The 22,025-nt window shown below is 36.2% G+C and overlaps 1 protein-coding gene across 1 annotated transcript in view; it reads left to right on the top strand.

The window, feature by feature from the left end:
* Positions 1–5,392: 5,392 nt before the first annotated feature.
* Positions 5,393–22,025, top strand: part of LOC149960332 (TWiK family of potassium channels protein 7-like) — a 236,387-nt gene continuing 219,754 nt past the window's right edge. Inside the window, exon 1 of the mRNA XM_090166664.1 lies at positions 5,393–6,902. Within this exon, the coding sequence (XP_090022790.1) occupies positions 6,461–6,902 (442 nt within the window). The 5' untranslated portion in view covers positions 5,393–6,460. The remainder of the gene's footprint in view (positions 6,903–22,025) is intronic.

Here is a 22,025-nt window from a genome sequence, read left to right as displayed (position 1 = left end):
AAATACTACATTGAAGAAATACTGCATTGAAGAAATACTGCATTGAAGTAATACTGCATTGAAGAAATACTGCATTGAAGAAATACTGCATTGAAGAAATACTGCATTGAAGTAATACTGCATTGTAGAAATACTACATTGTAGAAATACTGCATTGAAGAAATACTGCATTGAAGAAATACTACATTGAAGAAATACTGCATTGAAGTAATACTGCATTGAAGTAATACTGCATTGAAGTAATACTGCATTGTAGAAATACTGCATTGAAGAAATACTGCATTGAAGATATACTGCATTGGAGTAATACTGCATTGAAGAAATACTGCATTGAAGAAATACTACATTGAAGAAATACTGCATGGAAGTAATACTGCATGGAAGTAATACTGCATTGTAGAAATACTGCATTGTAGAAATACTGCATTGAAGAAATACTGCATTGAAGTAATACTGCAATGAAGAAATATTGCATTGAAGAAATATTGCATTGTAGAAATACTGCAATGAAGAAATATTGCATTGAAGAAATACTGCAATGAAGAAATATTGCATTGTAGAAATACTGCAATGAAGAAATACTGCATTGAATAGTATAGGATAGTATAGGATAGTATAGGATATAAGAGGTATATAATTTTTTAAATATGCGTATTGTATTGTCCCATTAGAGGGAGCTGCTGCAAATAAATTGCCATCATGTTGTCGGGAACGGGGCTTATCTCCGCAAAATCTCTGGCACGAAAAGAGAAAGAAATCCTAATGGCGGCGCATTCCAAACTTGTCGTACTGTATTGCCACATTCCTCGTAGATGTTTTTCCTTAAAGCCTGAAATTACTTTTGGCCAAACATGCGAGCTAGCAGCTACACTCTAGTTACTTTTTTTCCGAACCTATTCTTTTCATGAAAATATTTATTGAAGATCTGAAAACCTTGCATTAGGCTATAAAAAAGCGTTGATTAATTTTTGCTACATTAGACCATTGATTAAATCATTTCAATCGCGGTTTAATCATTTCGATCATGATTTAATCATTTCAATCGCGGTTTAATCATTTCGATCATGATTTAATCATTTCGATCATGATTTAATCATTTCGATCATGATTTAATCATTTCAATCATGATTTAATCATTTCGATCATGATTTAATCATTTCAATCATGATTTAATCATTTCGATCATGATTTAAACATTTCAATCATGATTTAATCATTTCAATCTTGATTTAATCATTTCAATCTTGATTTAATCATTTCAATCTTGATTTAATCATTTCAATCTTGATTTAATCATTTCAATCTTGATTTAATCATTTCAATCTTGATTTAATCATATCAATCATTATTTAATCATTTCAATCATGATTTAATCATTTCAATCATGATTTAATCATTTCAATCATGATTTAATAATTTCAATCATGTTTAATCATTTTGATCATGATTAAATAATTTTAATCTTTTTCAATCACTTCAAACATTATTAAATAATTTCAAACATTATTAAATAATTTCAAATATTATTAAATAATTTCAAACAAATAATTAATTAAAATAATAATTTAGTCCTGATTAAATCCTTATTATTAATAACTATCGTGCAAAAATTAGGAAGAAAATAAAAATAATACATGTGTCAAATCATTCATAGACTATGATTCACGTCAAAATGTGGCAAGGCCATTTTTGCCAACCATGACCGGCAACACATGGTTGCTTTTAAGTAGGCAGTATAAATGGTACAGCAAGAAAAGTACATATTTTTGTTAATGTAGCTTCATTTTATTGTACATAGTTAAAATGATCTACTTTAATAAAATATTTTTCAAAGAAATGGGAATATTTTTAATGGAATAAATATACAACACTGAGATATCGTTATTTAACTGCAATAGCTTGTTTAGAAAAGTTTACCGATAAATCTGGAAAAAATCTTTGGTTTGAATGGATAAAGGATAGTAATAGAACGCCGTAGGATACCCACATGGCGGCCTTTTATTGCCGTTAAACTCTTTAGTTTTACCCACAAACCAATGGGACAGAAACGAAATAAATTTTTCACAACCACAAGTCTCTAATTTTTGGATTGCCTCCACCAGTGGCGCACCCAGGATTTTTTCAATGAGTCCCGAAACATTTTTAGGTAGATTTTGTAATGATAAGCAAAAAACGCTTTATGAAGGCTAAATTTCTTCTTATCTCTGAGGAGGGCCTGGGTGCGCCACTGACCTCCACCCCTTATTAACATATATTTCAGTTATAGTCCTTAAAGGGATAGTGAGATTATTTATGGTGGATCAACGATCAAGCTACGTACGGTTGGCGACTATATGACTTGGTGGAAGTGAAATTTCACAACATCAAGGAATTTTAACTGACTTACTTTCAGAATAGACTATTATCGAAATACGAATTTTTCTAAATGAGAAACACAACTTTATACTTGGCTAACTTGTTTTAATGTATAGTTGCAAGACTACGGATGAATCCATAAGGGTTTCGATGGGAGAGCTGTAGAAGAAGCATGGCGGAAGCTAACTCTTAGCGTAAAAACTAGAGAAACAAGTTACTTTCGAGAGAAGCTTATTCGGGATTATTTCATTTTCTTTCAGAAGTATATAAATAGTCTTAGTATAGAAGTATCCAAAAAGCCATTCTGAACAAAAAATGTGCGTCATATAGTGTTATTGATTAAATTTGTTTAATTTAAACCGAGTATTTAAAAAACCTCGAAGTTTTGGTTTTTGCAATAAAGACCACTTCTTTTCATTAGTCTAATTTGACAGTTTCAATAACATAACCGCCATCTAACGGTTTCAAAATGTATCACTGAATAAGGCAGCGCATTCTTAAAAAATATTATCCATCTTTGTTAATTGCGATAAAATAAAAGCGCGTATCAAAACTAATGAAGTTGGCTGTACTTGTGTATTGGGAAATACCTTTACATTATGGAAACTGGCAAATTATGCTTTTAACAAATATTAAAACTTTATTCTTTCGAAGTTAAATATTGTGTTCATTTAAATCAAATACAGAATTTTCGATTTTTTAAAACAAAACCTACTTTTGGATTATCATCATTAGTCGGAGACTATGAAACATAATCACTACTAAGTATGCCATCAAGGTATTTTCTTTAATGGAACCTGGTTTACTGCATATGACGTTAATTATGTTATTAAATTTATTCCTCGCCCGTTACTGGCTTCGACCAACTTCAATTTAGCTTGCACTTCGCTATCACGAGGTTTTGTTTCCATGGTAACCTTATAATATAGCACCAAGGATATTTGAATTTACCCTTTAGGACTTTAGAGTAGGGTAAGAAGAGAAACCCTAAGACTTCATTTTACTCTGATTTTGTGGTGGTGTCCAAAATGGCTGCCCAAAATGGCTGCCTGTGGCCATTTTGGCAGATTAATTCTGGATAAGCAGACGATTTTATCAGTCAAAGGGAATATAACCTGAAAAGCAATATTTAAGGAAGACCCCTTCAATTTTTAAAATTTTCGTGTACAGTGGCGCCAAATATTTCTAAAGCCAAAGGCAGGAGCGGTCAGAGTTGCAAACGTTGGTGTTCCGCCCAAATACTTGAGGTTATATTACCTTTAATTATCTTTATAGCCCTTATATTCTGGAACAAATTAATTGTTTATTGGTACAATCATAAGTAACATAATAACAATAGTATGTCAATAAGGAAAATTTATCACCGAACTGATTTTCAGATCTAGTAGGCCATCTGGGTCCAGGGCCGTCTTTAGATGATTGGGGGCCCCAGGGCAAAGTGATAAGCGGGGCCCCTAATAATTCCAGACAATTTCTTAACCTCCAATGCGAAGCTCATCGTTGCCCTAATTTACAAATATTGGTTCAAATAAAAAATATCACGAAAAGACATGTTTTAGATAGTTAAATAATTTTAATAATTTGCCTTACAAAAGTTGAAAATGGGGCCCTCCAGAATCTTGGGGCCCTAGGGCAGTGCCCTATTTGCCCAATGGGAAAGACGGCACTGTCTGGGTCTAGTTCTCCGCACAGAGCCCTCTAGCTTCTAAATATACCTAAGGCTTAATATGCTTCTACTGTTCCAAATACAATAACACGCTACTCAGTTCGAATACCAGTGTGAAAGTTTGGTAAGAGAATTAGAATTAAAATAAAAGTAAATGTAATACTTATTGGTATTATGTTACTTATGGCAAGAGTAATTATCATCCCTGGAATAGGCAAATAAGACGTTTTAGTGTTAAAATATTACTTTTTTAGTCCGAGATCAAGTAAAGAGAAACCACCTATTGTATGTTCTGAGTGAAACAAGGTCGCAATGAATTTATTTTCTTTAATACAGAGGCATACTTATAAGGAATAATACAGGCACTTTTGATGAGCGAAAGTATATGATATATTTTTTGTGTCAAAATTAGAGTTGCAAGTTGATAAATTACCTAGGCCTTTTTACCTGAAAATTTTCCTGTTTATTTTCTAATATTGTTCGCAAAATTAAACTTCGTGGCATTTTAACCTCATTTTTTCGAATACAAAAGTAAATCTAGTCTAGAATATAAAGTTAAAAAACATTAAAAAGTATAATTCAATTTTCCACAATTTGGAAAATTCTCCGGAAATTTTTCCACATTCCATTTTTCCGTAAAAATAACAACTCTAATCTAAATAATTAATTAATAACTAAAGAAGTGAAATTCCCACATTGATGCGTTTAAAATGGTACAGTTGCAACCTCATTATTTCGATCTGAACCAGGACCTCGTAAAGCGTTTCGCCAACTGGTCCAAAAAGAGCCCAATTAAATCCGTCCAGTTGACGAAACCCTGCAAGTTGTTTTCTTCTTGTGGCTTGAAATCACGCTCCTGGGAGTCGCTAAATAAAAAGGCAGGAAACGAAACGCTCGTCCGAGTTCTAATAGGACTAATATGGCGTGCAAAAGCCCTTTTTTTGGGTGCCGCAGACAGACAAACGAATTTTAATAGGGCCATTGTCGTCGGACAGCCCTTCTCGCGTTACTCGCGTCAAAACCGAAAAAATATTATTTTTGAAACTTTTTGGGAAATCTTTTGTTTTTGTGGCGGACTTCACGTTGGACGGAATGTTTCTTATTAGCCTTTGTTTGCGGTAAATCATCGAGCGCCTGTTCTATAGGCTTTCCCTTAAGAGGCGCCGGATTCCTGTACGGAGGGTTTGACGTCGTTGTCAGGCTGCCGGGAGCCCGAGTGCCGTTCATTCAACCGGCTTTTCTATACTTCTCGTGGCGACCGTCGGAGGGCGCTGGCGTCTGATTTTTAGGCCTTTTCTCTCTCTCTCTCTCTCTCTCTCTCTCGACGCGTTCCTCTCCGCGCGCCTCCCGGTGGCGGTGGCGGCATTACCGGATCTCGAACTTCCCCCATCACTGTCTCAGGCGGCATCCGCGGGAGCCATCGGGATCCTGAAGACGAAAAACACCATCTTCCTTTCTCTATGGCTTTCATTCTATCGTCTTCGTCGAGTCGATCTCTCTCGTTGGCGGTTTTTTCAGCCTAGACCTCGCCCTGGCGCTCGTCGCCGCTTCGACTACGCGCGCGCCAGCGATTGAAACGTACCTTTTCTTTTAGTCGTCGCCTGACCGTAGACGCCGACCCGCGATAAAAAGCGCCGTTGGCCTCCGCTTTTTTATTCCGCGGATCGACGGACGCCGCGGTGTCCCGGTTTATCGTTAACGGCGTCGCAAAAATCCTGATATTCCGGGCGTGAATATTCCGGAGAACGACCGTCGATTTCGGGTGAAAATTTATCGCGCGCGTCAAGATTTCTCTCCCTCTCCTCTCTCTCGGCACTTTCGAAGGGATTTCGACCCGGGAAGGCCTCGTTCGCGTTGACGACGACGAATTATTACCAGTGTGGATAAGCCAATCGGAAATGAACCGTGTCGTAGCGACTAGAAAGAATATCGGGTCGGTAAGTTCTCGCCGCTTCATCCGTCGGTCGCTCTAGTTCGTCGTAAAGACCCCCCGGCTAATAAATCCGGGAGGGGACGCCGCTAATATCAATCAAGTTGGTGACTACGGAGGATGAAGTTATCAACCCTGGTGACGTCTGGATTTAAAACAAGTATGTCGTCGTTATAATCATCTTAACGTATTTTATTTTCGTTCCGCGAATCGTACTGTGCCAAACTTGAGTGTTTAATTATAAAAGTTTCATCTTTTTATCGAATTTTGACTCTTCGTAATAATATACCTCAAATTCCACCGAATTTCAAATTCCGTATTTTGTAAGAAAACGTGTGTTTTGGTTTTTGTTGTCGGTTGTGTCGTTGCGGTCGTTTGTCGAGGACGCCAGTTCCGGGTCTCTTCGAGCCGTCTGTTTCGCGAAGGATCCGATTTAGGGTCTCGAATTCCCGCGTCTGACCGGGTCGGACGACTAGCCGCGGGGAACCGACCGTTTCCCCCGGCTGGAAATGGCTTTGGAACGCAAAAGATCAGCTAGACGCAGCGGCTCCAGACATCGCAAAAGGCCACCCGAAAATAAATGTAAAACCTGCTGCCGTAAATTCACGGCGTTCTTGTTCTCGCACGTCGGGCTGTGCGGTCTGGTGGTTGGATACAGCATCATGGGCGCCTTCGCCTTCCGCGCTCTCGAGGCTTCCAACGAGAACCAGAAGGCCGTCGAGGTCGTCAAGATGCGGGAGACGGTCGTGCACAAACTGTGGGGCATCACGGAGCAGTTTAACGTACTTTACAAGGATAATTGGACCAAAACTGTCGCCAGTGAGGTCAAGAACTTCCAGGACTTTATCATCGCCGCCGTCAAAGAAGGATACGACGGCAAGGATTCGGGCACGAATCAATGGTCCTTTTCCGGAGCATTCCTCTACTCGTTGACAGTCATCACTACTATTGGTGAGTCGTGGTTCACCACTCGATCTATTAATTTTTACTACAAGGCTCGTACGCCATTGACACTCTTTTTTTTTCAAATTGTTACTTAAAACGTGGTAAAATTGACTTTTACCTCCTTCGTAGATTCCAATAGTCCCTTTCGTAGGCCCTAAAGCCGGCCTAAGCACCGCGCCTAACGCGCCTTATGGTAAATCCTACCCTGATTACCATAACGATTGATAGCCTCAGTTTTCGCGTAAGAATTTAAAAACGTATAAGCCTACGATATTGAATCAAATTCTTCGTATTTTCGTTCGTAAGTGAATGATATTAGCGTGTCCGTATGACAGATCATAATTAATCCTTTGATAAATAATCTTGAAACGCATCCAAATTTCACATCGTCGGCTGGTTTTATTTATATACATATTAACTTGGATGTGTTCGACTGTCTATTGAAAAATCTAAGACTGAGTGACTGGATATTGGTAAACACCATAAATAAATGATCTTACCATTGCATAAAATCTTAAGGAGCTTTATTAAATTTAAACAGAGCCACGTAGCGGTCAAAGCGATAAGTTAAAACCACTGCTGTATTTTCGTGTGCTAAGCAGACTATTTGAAATATTCGAGGCTATATTTTTACTGAAAATGGCTAACTAAGTTTTAATATTTGAATTTAGCGTATCTACCTCAAAGTGTAATGTAATGTTTTAAGTGGTCACTCCTATAGTTATATGATCGTTGTAATAGACGAAACATGAAGTCGGCTATGCATGCCCAATTTGTTAAAATCGACGAATTTATCTTAAAGAAACCATTGAATGCAGTGAAATAACTATATTTCATTTTTTTTTAAATTCGACTTTTACACAATAAAAGTTACTTTATTAAAACAATAATAAATAAGTAACTTTTATTGTGTAAAAGTCGAATTTTTAAAAAAAATATCAATATACCCACGAAAACGCTATCTTCAATTTGGAAAGAGAATATTTGGTGGGGTACCAAAGAAAAAATCCGGTGCAACTCAAAGCAGTCCGATAAATTTATGTATATTTATGGCATATTTGCTAGTGAATTTCACGAAAATTAAGCTGTGTTTAGCAAACAGCAAGTAATTAAATCACTTTCTTAAGTTATATAATTATAAATATATATATGTAAAATATAATTATTATTTCAAAGGGTTTTGTAAAATTATAGACTAAATTGTGATTTGTGAAATATTTTCACGGCCAATTTGTGTGGTACAAATACATTGATTGTACCCCGCCTTAAATCTAGGAGGGTACTAACCCCTGTACCCCTTATTCTAGTTCCATTTATAATATTCCTACATTTTACGCCAATTATTAAAAATTGACGTTCTATCTAGTGATTTAGCAAAAACCAATTTAAATTGTACCTTTCTTAATGTTGCCGGTCAAACAAAGGATGTTGTTAGTTCACCTTGTATACGACCCAAATATAATTCAAATATTCTTCTACATAATATATTCAATGATATAAAGCTTTGCTTTCTAGACAGGTTACTGCATTTTAAATAAGATTGATTTTTATTAACTTCACGGATTTAACGAAGTAATATCTTATAGTCATCTCAATAAAGTAGCACATTGGACTTTAAAAATATTCATTAATATTTTATTAATAAATAAAAAGTGATTTAACTCATTAAAAAATAAAACAGAAAGAATGATAATTAATAATATATGACTAATATAATAATATTAAGAATAATATAATAAAAATAAGAATAATATAATAAAAATAGGAATAATATAATTAAAATAGGAATAATATAATGAAAATAGGAATAATATAATAAAAATGCCTAGCAATCTGGAAAATAGGAACAAACGAAAAAGACCGAATAAATTTTGAAATAAATTTAATCCGGATGGTTTTTGGTGATTAATAGAATACATATTCCAAACGAGTTTCAATAGAACGTCTCAAGTTTCTCCGGTAAATATTGAAAGTCTCCAAATATTTTAACATAAATAAATAAAATAAAATTTCGGTTATTTTTTATAGCTATACACGAAATATTATTATCTAAATATTTTTATATAAACTCGTACGAAACGCTGTGCCTAATATGTAAAAATATTCAAATTATAAGATTGTTATTTCGAAACAACGGTCCTGTACTTAATTTTTTCTTGATATCTCAGACCATGGGCCAATACCACGACCTATCTTTGATATTTCATTTCTTTAGCTATGATTATTTTTTTTATAGATTTTAAAGTGCGTTGTTTGCGTCTTCGAATATTCCATGCCAAAATGAAAAGTAATTAATTCAGTCTTGCCTAGTCTCCAAATTTGGATGCATTTTTTAAGAGTGTACTTAGTCCGGGGATGCTCAGGTTTCCGATTTAAAAGGTCGTCATTTTGAAGGTCAAGGTTGGCATTTTCGAAGTCGAGATTACCATTTGGTCATATTGTGTTCGAAACATTTGCCCCGGTATCTTAGACCCAATATTTATTATCCATCTTCATTGAATTTCTCAAATAGATTAAGGGATATAAAGACGTAGAGAAAGTGGCGATTAACTGACGTTTTCGTTATTTTTCAAACATGTGTTCGTTATTGAAACTAGTTATAGGTATTTTAAACAGCGTTTCTTTAATTTTTAAACTTATTTAGAAATAAATAATTTATTATTGAAGTGGCTTAACATTTATAGGTTGTTTGCCGACGAAATTATTGACATTTTCTGGTCGAAATTTTTTCAAATTGGAAAGATAATGGCTTGTGTTTAACAAACGATTTATATTAACGACGAAATTAAAGCTTTTCCGTGATCACGGGTTCCTTAGGGCCGGAATTATCCTTTTACTTTTGGAGGATTGCGTTTAAAATGTCGATTTTTACGACATCTAATTTGTGAACAGCCCCTAAGCCTGGGGGCCCTGAGACGGGGCTGAAACAAGGTCACTAGGGTGGGGGCTATTAAAGGTACAGCCAAGGCAAATGTTTATCCGAAACTGCAAATGAATATGTACAAAAGATTACGTACAAAAATATATGAAAATGAATATGTTTAAAATAAGAAATATTTTCGAGGCCCTTGTTTTCGAATAAACTTTTTTACTTTCTACCAATAGGTCAATGAGAGAAGAGCCATATTTAGATAGTGATTAAAAGGTTTATATTATTGACAAATTGTTCAATTGTTTTAAAATAATGACTACATAGGTATCAATAGATTTAGAATTGTGACTACATAGGTATGAATAGTTGTAAAATAATGACTATACATTGGTATCAATTGTTGTAGAATAATGACTACTTAGCTATCAATAGTTTGTAGAATATTGACTACATAGGTATCAAGTTGTAGAATAATTAGTACATGGGTATCAAAAGTTGTAGAATAATGACTAAATTGGTATCCATATATAATGACTACATAGGTATCAATTGTTGTAGATTAATGACTACATAGGTATCAATAGTTGTAGAATATTGACTACATAGGTATCAATAGTTGTAGAATATTGACTACATATGGGTAACAATTGTTGTAGAATAATGAGAACATGGGTATCAATTGTTGTAGAATAATGAGAACATGGGTATCAATTGTTGTAGAATAATGAGTACATGGGTATCAATTGTTGTAGAATAATGAGTACATGGGTATCAATTGTTGTAGAATAATGACTACATAGGTATCAATAGTTGTAGAATAATGACTAAATAGGTATCAATAGTTGTAGAATTATGACTACATAGGTTTCAATAGTTGTAGAATTATGACTACATAGGTATCAATAGTTTTAGAATAATGACTACATAGGTATCAATAGATTTAGAATTATGACTACATAGGTATCAATAGATTTAGAATTATGACTACATAAGTATCAATAGATTTAGAATTATGACTACATAGGTATCAATAGATTTAGAATTATGACTACATAGTTATCAATAGTTGTAAAATAATGACTACTTAGGTATCAATAGTTGTAGAATATTGACTACATAGGTATCAATAGTTGTAGAATAATGACTACATAGGTATCAATAGTTTACAATTATGACTACAGAGGTATCAATAGTTTTAGAATTATGACTATATAGGTATCAATAGTTTTAGAATCATGACTGCATAGGTATCATTAATTGTAGAATATTGACTACATATGTATCAATAGTTGTAGAATATAGACTACATGGGTATCAATTGTTGTAGAATAATGAGTACATGGGTATCAATTGTTGTAGAATAATGAGTACATGGGTATCAATTGTTGTAGAATAATGAATACATAGGAATCAATAGTTGTAGAATAAGGACTATATAGGTATCAATAGTTGTAAAATAATGACTGCATAGGTATAAATATGCTTTATACTATATCGTACCAATAGGTCAACAGTAGTAGTAGGTTGTTCACTACATAGGTGTCAATATTCAGTATGATACATTCTACCAACAGGTAAATAATTGTAGAATATGCGCTACATGGGTGTCAATAGTTTCTGTTTTAGATTCTATCAACAGCAGTAGGGCATAATCGTTTCTGGTCATATTTAGACACTAGAGGGCTCTGTGCTCAACTTATCCTAGATTGCGGGTCTACTCTTAATATCAATTAGGTGATAATTTTAGTTAATTATCATACTTATTGTTACTTAGTTATTTAGATATTAAGAGGGGGACTACGTCGATGTCAACTAATATATCAATTTTACTAGTACATATTAAGAGGGTGTCTACTAATAGATCAATTTTACTAGGACATTTTAAAAGGGTGTCTACTACTAAATCAATTTTACTAGGACATTTTAAGAGGGTGTCTACTAATAAATCAATTTTACTAGGGCACATTAAGAGGGTGTCTACTAATAGATCAATTTTACTAGTACATATTAAGATGGTGTCTACTAATAGATCAATTTTACTAGTACATATTAAGATGGTGTCTACTAATAGATCAATTTTACTAGTACATTTTAAGAGGGTGTCTACTACTAAATTAATTTTACTAGGGCATATTACGAGGGTGACTACTAATAAATCAATTTTACTAGGACATATTAAGATGGTGTCTACTAATAGATCAATTTTAGTAGTACATATTAAGATGGTGTCTACTAATAGATCAATTTTACTAGGACATATTAAGATGGTGTCTACTAATAGATCAATTTTACTAGGACATATTAAGATGGTGTCTACTAATACATCAATTTTAGTAGCACATATTAAGAGGGTGTCTACTAATACATCAATTTTAGTAGCACATATTTAGATAGTGACTATACGTCGGTGTCAATTTTTATTGTATGATTACTTTGCTGTAATTTTCCGCCCATTTTTTTTATTAGCTTACCTGTAATGTCCGTGGTAATGTCATCTCCGCTAATGGATAGGTAGCGCTTTCGCCCCGAAACGTCAAAGTAAGAAATCACTTGGGAGCAGTCCCCAATGGCACATTGCTCGAGTCAAATCCAACAATCAATTCCCCCAAGCGCAAAGCTCGCTCTCTGAAATTGCCTCAACCCAAAAGCTAATAATGGCAAAGATACCTTGTTCACTACCGAAGGATGAAAATGTACTCACGTCGAGTGGTTAAAAGATGGGTTTCGATTATTTTGCTGCGTTTTTATACTTCAGAAATACGTTTGTTTCGTAGCGTTGAATGGTTTAAAGGGTGTATATTATACAGGGTCTATTTTAAGGATTTAAGAATAATCAGCTATGCTGATACCCAAGGCACGACCATAGGCCTAAGTCATTGAGCGACTTTGAATGCCAGATATTCAGGTGGCCGGGTTACAATGCGTAGGACAGTGGTGGCAAGCCCTTCATTCCACACGGACCAACAGCTCCCTACACTTACTGTTAAATTTAACCTCAACAAGTTTTTATGGAAATGGGAAACCGAGTAGCTCGGGGAAAAACATCTTAAAGCAGTGACACAAAAATTCAAAAACTCAACTAATTTTTACTCTGTGCCACAAGGTGCGATCAAACGATGCTCCACTTGCTCTGAGGCAAAAGTGCTAACAACTGAGTGACCCCCTTTTCCTAGAACTAAACAAAATTTAACGAAATTATGATATGGTTGGTAATTATAATTAGTTGTCAAAATCAATTTTAATAATAATCAGCTACGCTAATACCCAAGGCAGCGCCTTAGGCCCAAGTCATCGTTCGACTTTTTATACCTTTAAACAGGTGGCCGGGATACAATGCGTAGGAGGGTGGTGGCAAGCCCTTAACGCCACGCGAGCTAACAGCTCCCTACACTAACTATATACCGTTAACCTCTACAAGTTCTTATGGAAATGGGAAAGTGGGAAACTGAAGAATTTGTGGAAAACCCCTTTAACCAGTGAGAAGAAAACTTGCAAACTCAACGCAGATGGAGTGACTCCAAGTTTTCACCTAGTGCCACAGGCGGTAATTGAACCCGGCTCCTCTTGCTGGGAGGCGAAAGAGCTAACGTAATATATCTTTAAGTCTAAAATATAACAAATATGTGACAAAAATATAATTAACAAAAAAAGTTTGGTTGAAGACCGTCATATATTGATTTTCATAAGACTGTTTCATAGCAAAAATATGCTTTGTCAATAGGTAAATATCCCTACGCCAGCCTTGGAAATAACGGTGGTCAGGTGGTCAAAGACCAGTTTATTAATTGCTCAGACCAGTTTATTTATTCAAAATTTGGGGGGTCACTGGTCACCATGTCCAGTTTATTAATTCGAAATAATATCAAATAATAGGAGATGACCAGTTTAATAATTAAAATTTTCTATCAATTTTGATTTCCCTTTTCACCGGATTTCTATGTACCGCGTACTACCAAGGATTCTATATTTTTAGAAGGATAGGAAGTGATGGCGCTTTCGTGCCGGGAAGAAAACGCGCGACTGCGCAGTAGCTCCTTCCAAAAATTACCCAGCCAAGGTCAAATATCGCTACCGTGAAGGCGCCAAAGCCCATTTCGCCGTTGAGCGATTTGGCCTTGGGGGTGAATAAAAGCGCTAAAAGTGACGTCACTCTTTTGTAAAAATCCACGCTCTTCCCGCCAGGCCGTTTATACAGGGGAACCTAGTCGCTTCCTATCCTTCTAAAAATATAGAATCCTTGGTACTACCGTTGCACGTCGAGACATTGCAGAGTACCTCGCTCGCATCCCTCGAATGAGTCAAACTGTCCAAGCATACATTGAATAGTCCATGGTCCAAGCCCCCTCTGGCCTCAAAGCCTCAAACTCGCAATCCTCTAGTCTTGCTTTCCCCGGAGTACGTTAGGCTCTAAAGTGAGACTAGTCCTCTAGAGATTTTGCCCATGTCTGCTTGCCACCACCCTCCTACGCATTGTAACCCGGCCACCTGATTTAAAGGCTTAAAAATTCGCTAGATGACTTGTGCCTAAGGTGGTGCCTTAGGTATTGGCCTAGATGATTATTATTTCTATTATTGTTATTTTATAACATTGGAATTTGCGTTGAGCTTGCAGAGGTATTAGTTTCATTTTAATTGGTATTTCTATAAAGTTGCATTGTCCCTACGGTTTTGACGTTGCTGCTACGTCACGGGTGACGAATCGATGACGTTTTACTACGTAAAGCAAGTGCAGAAAGCGTAGCTTATTTTATAGATGGATTTTTCTCTGATAAGAGATTTTCTTTAAACTTCTGACTATACTTAATAGAACTGCTCACCAGGTTTAACAGAAGGTAAGAGGGATTTCCGCTTAGGTTAAAACATATCGTAGCTAGTGTCAGCATATGATTTTTCTATTTAGTACAACTGTCTTTAAAATACGCATTTTTAATAAGCCTAGTAAAAATAAGAGTTTGGGTTTTTTCAACAGAAAATAAAATGAATATTTTACAAAAGTTATATTTTGTTTAGTTTTATTTACCAACAGAATTTTGGTACTTTTTAAAATTAATTTAAAGAGTTAGTTAGATATTTTCAGAAGTTTGATTAAATTACCTTAACCAATTTCAATAAAAGAAATTTCAACACTGGATATGATAAGACTTAATTTATTTTCCCTTAAGGGACCGTAATATCAATGAATCATTCATAGCTAATTTACGTCTGATTAGCATATGCCATTAGTAATCAGTGTATTTATATATGTATTGTATTTATATCAACGCTTTATATTTCGCGAAAAATGTTGAAAAATTAACCTGATTTTGGCGAACATCTCAAATTGAATAGTGAAAGGTGAATTTTAGCAATTCATATATGCACCGGAGACAATTTTCGTATGAATAATAAATGGGACACCCTTGTGTGAAGACGACCATGGTCCTGTTCAGATCCCTAATAAAACCTCATATTTACTTGTTGTGACAAATATTTTACGGTTTTTTTTTAACATCGAAAAAAAATCGCTATTTTTTATGGTAGCTTCCGTGATATTCCGAAAATGAAATCGTGAAACATTTCATGTTATTTTTCACTTTATATCATATCCAATTTACTGCTGGATCAAATTCCACTTCTCATTTTCTTCAAAATCGATTAGATCGCATTTTTAATATGATCTTTTTCTGTTTATAACATTAGCAAAATTACTGAATCTATTGAGGCCATTTTATTTTTTAAATTTTAACGACTAGATGACTAGCGTTTTTCATTGGATTGCTCGAGATTTGCTCCGAATCTGTCTCTGACGTCATAGATCTCGCCCCAATCGGCTAAAGTAAATCCGCAAACGGAACATTCCATGAACATATCCCGCGCTTTGTTGTTTTTCGGCGGCAAGTAATTTGAATTTTCGCGTCTTGGTCTGCCATTTTGCCAAGAAACTAAAGGAACTCTAAAAATTTTACTCCGATCTCGATCCGTTGATCAGTTAAATCGGCTGATCAGTTTTGACCGATTTCGAAGCACCCGAGATCGGAAAATGGAACACGCGAAACTTGATCGGAGCAGATACGAGCACGCAAATGGAACGTAAAATGTTGATCAAAGCGTCTAGATTGTTTTTAAAAAAATTTGGCTTAACCTTTTCCAATGAGACAAAACAATGATTAATATTTACCATTTAAGTTAATGAAATACGTGTCCTCACCATTAACCTTTTTAGAGGAGCTAAAACAACTACATGTTCATCCTAAATTGGTTGTATAGGCTTTGTCGGTTTCCAACGAAAATGACACGCAGCGCCTCTCGTGGCGAGATCACGCGTAACTTGGTTAAAAGTTTTTCCCCGTCCCCATTGAGATTAATGTAAAGTTGGAGATAATTAAACGTTAATTAACCTACCAAATGATATAAGAAATATTTCACTGACAATTTTTCCCGTTTATATGAACTTAAATGTAATATAAAATTGTCTTGAAAAACCGTTTATCGCTTTATAACATTCAAAATAATATTTTTAACACTTCACGTGGATAATCGAACATCTGCTCGTCTAGGTAAATTTAGCGTTGTCAACTCGCGTATTAGAAAGCAAAATGAGATTTTAGAAAGTAGGCTGTAATTCGGAACGATATTAATACTTTTCGCGAATTTTGTCATCAGTTAATTATAAATATGACTTGAAATAAGTTTCCAGGTTTATTTAAAAGCTAGTTTCATAACTTTTCATAAATTGGTTCGTTCACAATGTATCTTTTAAGTAGACGAAAAGTTTAAGGCGGTGAATCTTGCCCAGTCTTAAGCCTCGGTTTAATCTACCGCGTATTTTGAAACGGAAAAACCCGAGTACTATCGTTAAATGATGGCGAACGCTAATTGTAATACGAAACAAATAACGAAATACGTGGGATTTTTGGCGTTAAATGGACTGGTAGAACCTATTTTAGAGAATCTACGAATAGAAAAGGTCAAGCTCTTTTGGTAGGCAATCGTATATTGAACGTTAGGGAAACAGTTAAAGAAAACAGCTCCGTAGTTCAAGAGAGACATCGGTGACTAAAAAGTCTACGATATAATAATTAATGAAAGTAATTTAATTTTAATTGTTATATAATTTCTATAAAATATTACTCTAGGTTGTAAAAGATAGAAGTATTTAAAATTCACCGGGAATCACTGCACTCTCCCTAGATGTATATCTAGGTATAAGCATGAACTTTGAGCCCGCCTTTTTGTAAAATAAAACGATAAAATATATCTTAAAAGCTTTGTTAGGTTTCTTTTAAATTCATTTATTATGGAAAAATGTTAATCAAATATTTTTTTTTCTAAAAACAGTTTGTTAATTTACTTTAAATCATCGCTTCATTTACATTAGCTTCAACTCGAATTGTAGTTTATTTTTAACCAAGTTACGCGCGAGCTCGCCCCTAGAGGCGCTGCGCGTCAATCGCTCGTACTCTATTGCAGCAATTCGCACTTCGCAAAGGCTTATATTTTTGTATCTTGAATGGACGGCTTTTAAAATTAATTTTGCGCGTGAAAATACCTCTACATGTTATGGTCAAAAAAGCACGCAAAGAAGGCTGTGTGCCCAAGACATGTACATGTTGTGTCGCGCGCTAAAACGTCATTTCAAAATCCGTCAATTTCGAAACCCTGCCGTAGCCTAGGCAACGAAGTTCGGATACGAGGAAATCTAGTAGCCCGAATTGTAGAACTAAAATACCTGAAATGAATTGAAGAAATTTTCCCTGCAAGGGCCTTTATAATAACATTGGCAACCCCAATGTTTTTGTACACTTTGCTGTTCGACCTACGCTTAAGAAAAAGGCTTAGCTTTTCCATATCTTAATAATTCATTTCTACAATAGCGATATCACGCAGTTTCTTTCCAAAAAAAGCATATACGTGTATAGTAAGGTGAACTAAACCATGTTCGTCTAGAGATCGCGGAAGAAAACCACGTAGTCTTTCTAACCGTGTATATAGTTAAAGTTGCGGCTACATATAATCATTGGTTATTTCTTAGCTGTATAAGGAAGAAACAAAAAATCAATTCAGAGATTCGCTATAAAGTATCGAGCATGGACGTACAAACTACTCTTTATATGATCCTTGTATTGGGCAAAATCGTTACGATGGTGATCACGACAACGCAAAATTTTCGTTTAGCCTAAAGCCTAGAACACACATACGTAAAAATCGAACGGAAAACCAAACTGAAACGTAAACGCCAAGTTTAATTATGTTGCGTTTCTGTTTACGTTTCCAGTTCTGAGACACACTTGAAAACGTATTTTGTTTTTTTCGGCCACCGTGGCGCCATCTCAAATGCTAAACTTGAATCCAGAATAAATGATCTATTTGATAATGGCGTCCAAAAAACATTTAGCAGACTTTAAGCCAAGGCTTAAATTCTACGTGTAGAAAGGTTCTTACTTCCTATGATAAAAGTGGATCCAATGGCTTGCTAAACGTTTTTTTTTAATATTGTATCCTTAAAATTGGATTTTTTGTCAAAAAGGCAAGAGTTGTTCCTTACTTTTTCTATAAAGTGTTCCAATTCTTTTCTATTCAGAACTTTCTTTGATTCGGCCATATTTTATCACTGAGATTGACTCCCTATTGGCTGGCTGATAACGTACAACTCTCTTTTCCGTCCGAATTCCGTACCAATTTTACGTGTTTTTGTTGCGTTTTGTTTCAGTTTGGTTTTCCGTTCGATTTTTTATGTATGTGTGTTCTAGACTTTAACGGAGATTTTAAGCGTCAACGCAAAATAACGACGTTAAGCCTAAACGGAGGTTTTTAGCGTCAACGCAAAATAATTACATTAAGCGTAAACGGACTTTTTAGCGTCAACGCAAAAGAATTACGTTAAGCCTAAACGGAGATTTTTAGCGTCAACGCAAAATAATTACGTTAAGACTAAACAGAGATTTTTAGCATCAACGCAAAATAATTACGTTAAGCCTAAACGGAAATTTTTTTGGCGTCAACGCAAAATAACTACGTTAAGCCTAAACGGAGATATTTTTGGCGTCGATGCTAATTAACTACGTCAGGCCTGAACGGAGATTTTTTTGTGTCAAAGCAAAAGAACTACGTTAACCCTAATGAGCTTTTTTTGCCCAAACACTCACCATCACCCGCTTTTTGCAACTTTTGGGTTTATAAAGTTAAAGTCCAAGCTAGTTGACTTGGTTTAACTCTAGTTAGGATTGGATTGTAGCTGGTGTATTTGGCTAGTCAGGTGAATCTGGTAACTGACCAACCGGTAACAATACATTATCGTAGGGTCTATTGTAATATTTCCTTCGTTCTATCATTACATCTAAGCCTTGTCTCAGGCAATCGTGACTAGGACGTGAATAAAAATCAATTTATTTTTTAAAACTATTACTTATATTTAAAATTCGAAGTTCCATTTTTAGTCTCACTTTATTTCGAAGTAAATATCTCAGATTCGAACGGAATCGATCAAGCGAATAATTTCGCGTAATTGGTGGGCTCCGGGGGTACACGCGTTTGAAAACAGATGTAAGCTCTCGTTATCATTGCGCAAGATTAATTTCGATGCAATCGACTGTTGTTATCCAACGTAAACATTCCTCGGCTTATTTTTGAGAATTGACGAGCTTATCTCGGAGAGAGTGAAACCCCGGCGCAACTCGACGGTAGTAGCCGCAATTTAGCCGCCGATATACCCTAATTACGAAATATCCCTCAAAACTAACCCGGCATGATCCCAATCGGACTCGAACCCAGGGCGATACCCCAAAATTAGTAATTTCCATAAGATTGAACGCTCGATTTATTGGCGAAGATGCTTAAGTATTCAACGGCGGTGGAGATATAGAGGCCGAAGTAACGCGGAAGCGTCTATAATGATATGCGCGTATAAACTTCATCGGGGAAGGAATTTGGGCCCTACGTATTTACACGGGGAACCGCCGTAATGCGGAATCAGTCCAGTTTGGTGGGGCTTCCCACGCCGCGCCGCCCTATAACGCCAAACGGGCCCTCCTTCCATTCGCTGATCTCATCATTACGGCCGCGGTGCTGTGCCGCTCGAAACTCGAAAGGAGCAATATTCGATCGCTTCGTTCGTTTCAGGTCCTATTCCGGTCGTAGACGCCCATGTATATGGGCCGCGACGGCCATAATTATATAGAACTTGCCGGCCGTGTAAGCGCGTTTCGCGAATTCGAGGCTACTTTATATCGAAGTTGGCGTTGCGAGTGCAGTTTGCGTCTACCCCCGTGCCACGCTGGTGTTGAGTAACAATTTTGGAGCAAAGAGCGCGAAGAGATGAAGAGAGAACCGCTCAATATTTCAGGCGCGGATCGACGTTTTCCCGTTGTAAGTCTTAAATGGAAACTCTTTCTCTAAATATTAGCTCATTTCCGAGAGAAAACCGAACGAGGGGAAAACCCTTTCATTGTAAGCTAGTCTCTCTTTCGCCAAGTCCGCGTCTGCACTTTTTCCTCGGCAGTTCGAGCCTTGGGTTAGCGGCGGAAAACGCAAACACACGAGAACGGTTTTCAGGGACCATTTCGAGACAAATTGCGTACACGAAGGTTGCGGATCCTATAGCGAAATACTTAGAGCACGTTTTCGTTGAAAAGAATCCCGTGACACATTCGACGGAATAGGAATTAATGGTGGGGCACGAGCACCGGCGCCTCGGGCTCCAAGTTTGCGGAAGCTGCCGATGTCTAAGTTATCTTAAAGCGTCCGCCTTTTTCTCGCCGTAGAGTGATGTGTCTTTGTGGAAAGCTCTGTTTTCTCCGAGGTGTCTGCTCCGTTGATATTTTGGATTGGGCTGGTCAGAGGAAACACGTCTACGCGGGTTATTGACGCGCGGGGCTTTGCGCCTTCCTCGAGGACGGATATGTCTAGAATTACTGCGGGGCTAAATTGGTGGGCGTGGTCGGAATTTGCACGGGATCCAACAACAACCGAGACACTGATGAAATAGCCTTTCACGCTGAGATCGACCATAGACATAAACGTTTCGTATTGAGCGAACGCATTTCTTCTCTATTTATTTCCGGCCAGACGTAGTTGGATGTCTGTCATGTCGAATAGAGATCGATTTTTCATATATCGCATTACATAAATCGTTATGTTGGAGCTCCAACGAGGAAAAACTTTCTAAAGCGAAATAAAATTAATGATAATCGCTCCAGCTTTTTAACGTCGATATTCTATACCGATATTATTTTTGCTTGAACCATTGTCGTCTGAATCTAGAAAAAAATATACATGATGAAAATAAATATCAAAAGTCAAAATTTCAGCCAGAGATTCCAACAGTAGACCGGTTTCGCCCTTTTGGGGCTCATCAGTACTGTGTAGGAACTCTGGCTATCCTCGGAAATCTGCCGATATCAGTAAAACTAATAAAGCACTCTGATTGTTTATTATGAAAATAAATTCCAAAAAAAGTTTAAATTGCTCGAACGTTTTGTGCGCACGTTTTTCGATCGGCTTTAAAGTCAAAATAACGCGTTCGAGTTGTTCAGTATTGCTAGATAAGAAATTAAATTATTACTTAATTTTATTCAATTATTGAGACTGGGCGCTTTGGATTATTTTTAGGGTACTCTTGGTTGCACGCTTTCCTTATGGAACTCTTGGCTGTGCCTTTTTCTTGGGGTACTCTCGGTTGCTCGTTTTTTTAGGGAACTCTTGACTGCGCCTTTTACTTAGGGTACTCTCGGTTGCGCCTTTTCCTTCGGGTACTTTTAGCCGTGCATTTTCATTAGGGTACTCTTGTCTGCACCTTTTCTAGCTTTTGGTTACTCGTTTTGCTTAGGGATCTCTTGGTTATTCGTTTTTCTAATGGAACACTTGGTTGCACTTTTTTTAGGGGACTTTTGGTTTTTCTTTTTTTTAGATGACTCTTAGCTGTTCCTTTTTCTAAGGGTACTCTTGGCTGAAGCTTTTCCTAAGGGTACTATTGAAGCTCATTTTTCTTAGATAGCTCTTGGTTGCTGGCTTTTCTTAGGCAACCCTTGACTGCCTGTTTTTCTTAGGGGATTCTTGGCTGCTACTTTTTCTTAGGGTTATCTTGGCTATGCCTTTTCCTTAGGGAACTCTTGGTTGCTCATTTTACTTAGATAACTCTTGGTTGCTCGTTTTTCTTAGGGGTCTCTTAGTTGTACGTTTTTCTTAGGGAACTCTTAGTTGTGTATTATTCTTAGGGAACTCTTGCTGACGCTTTTTTTTAGGGATTCTTGGTAATTAACCACGGAAAAAAGCAGCAGAAT

The sequence above is a fragment of the Leiobunum rupestre genome, chromosome 2 (assembly GCF_980474605.1).
Source record: "Leiobunum rupestre chromosome 2, qqLeiRupe1.1.hap1, whole genome shotgun sequence".
In the NCBI taxonomy this organism is placed as follows: Eukaryota; Metazoa; Arthropoda; class Arachnida; order Opiliones; family Sclerosomatidae; genus Leiobunum; species Leiobunum rupestre.
The sequence above is the reverse complement of the archived record's forward strand: the minus strand, read 5'-3'. Positions and strand labels throughout refer to the sequence as shown.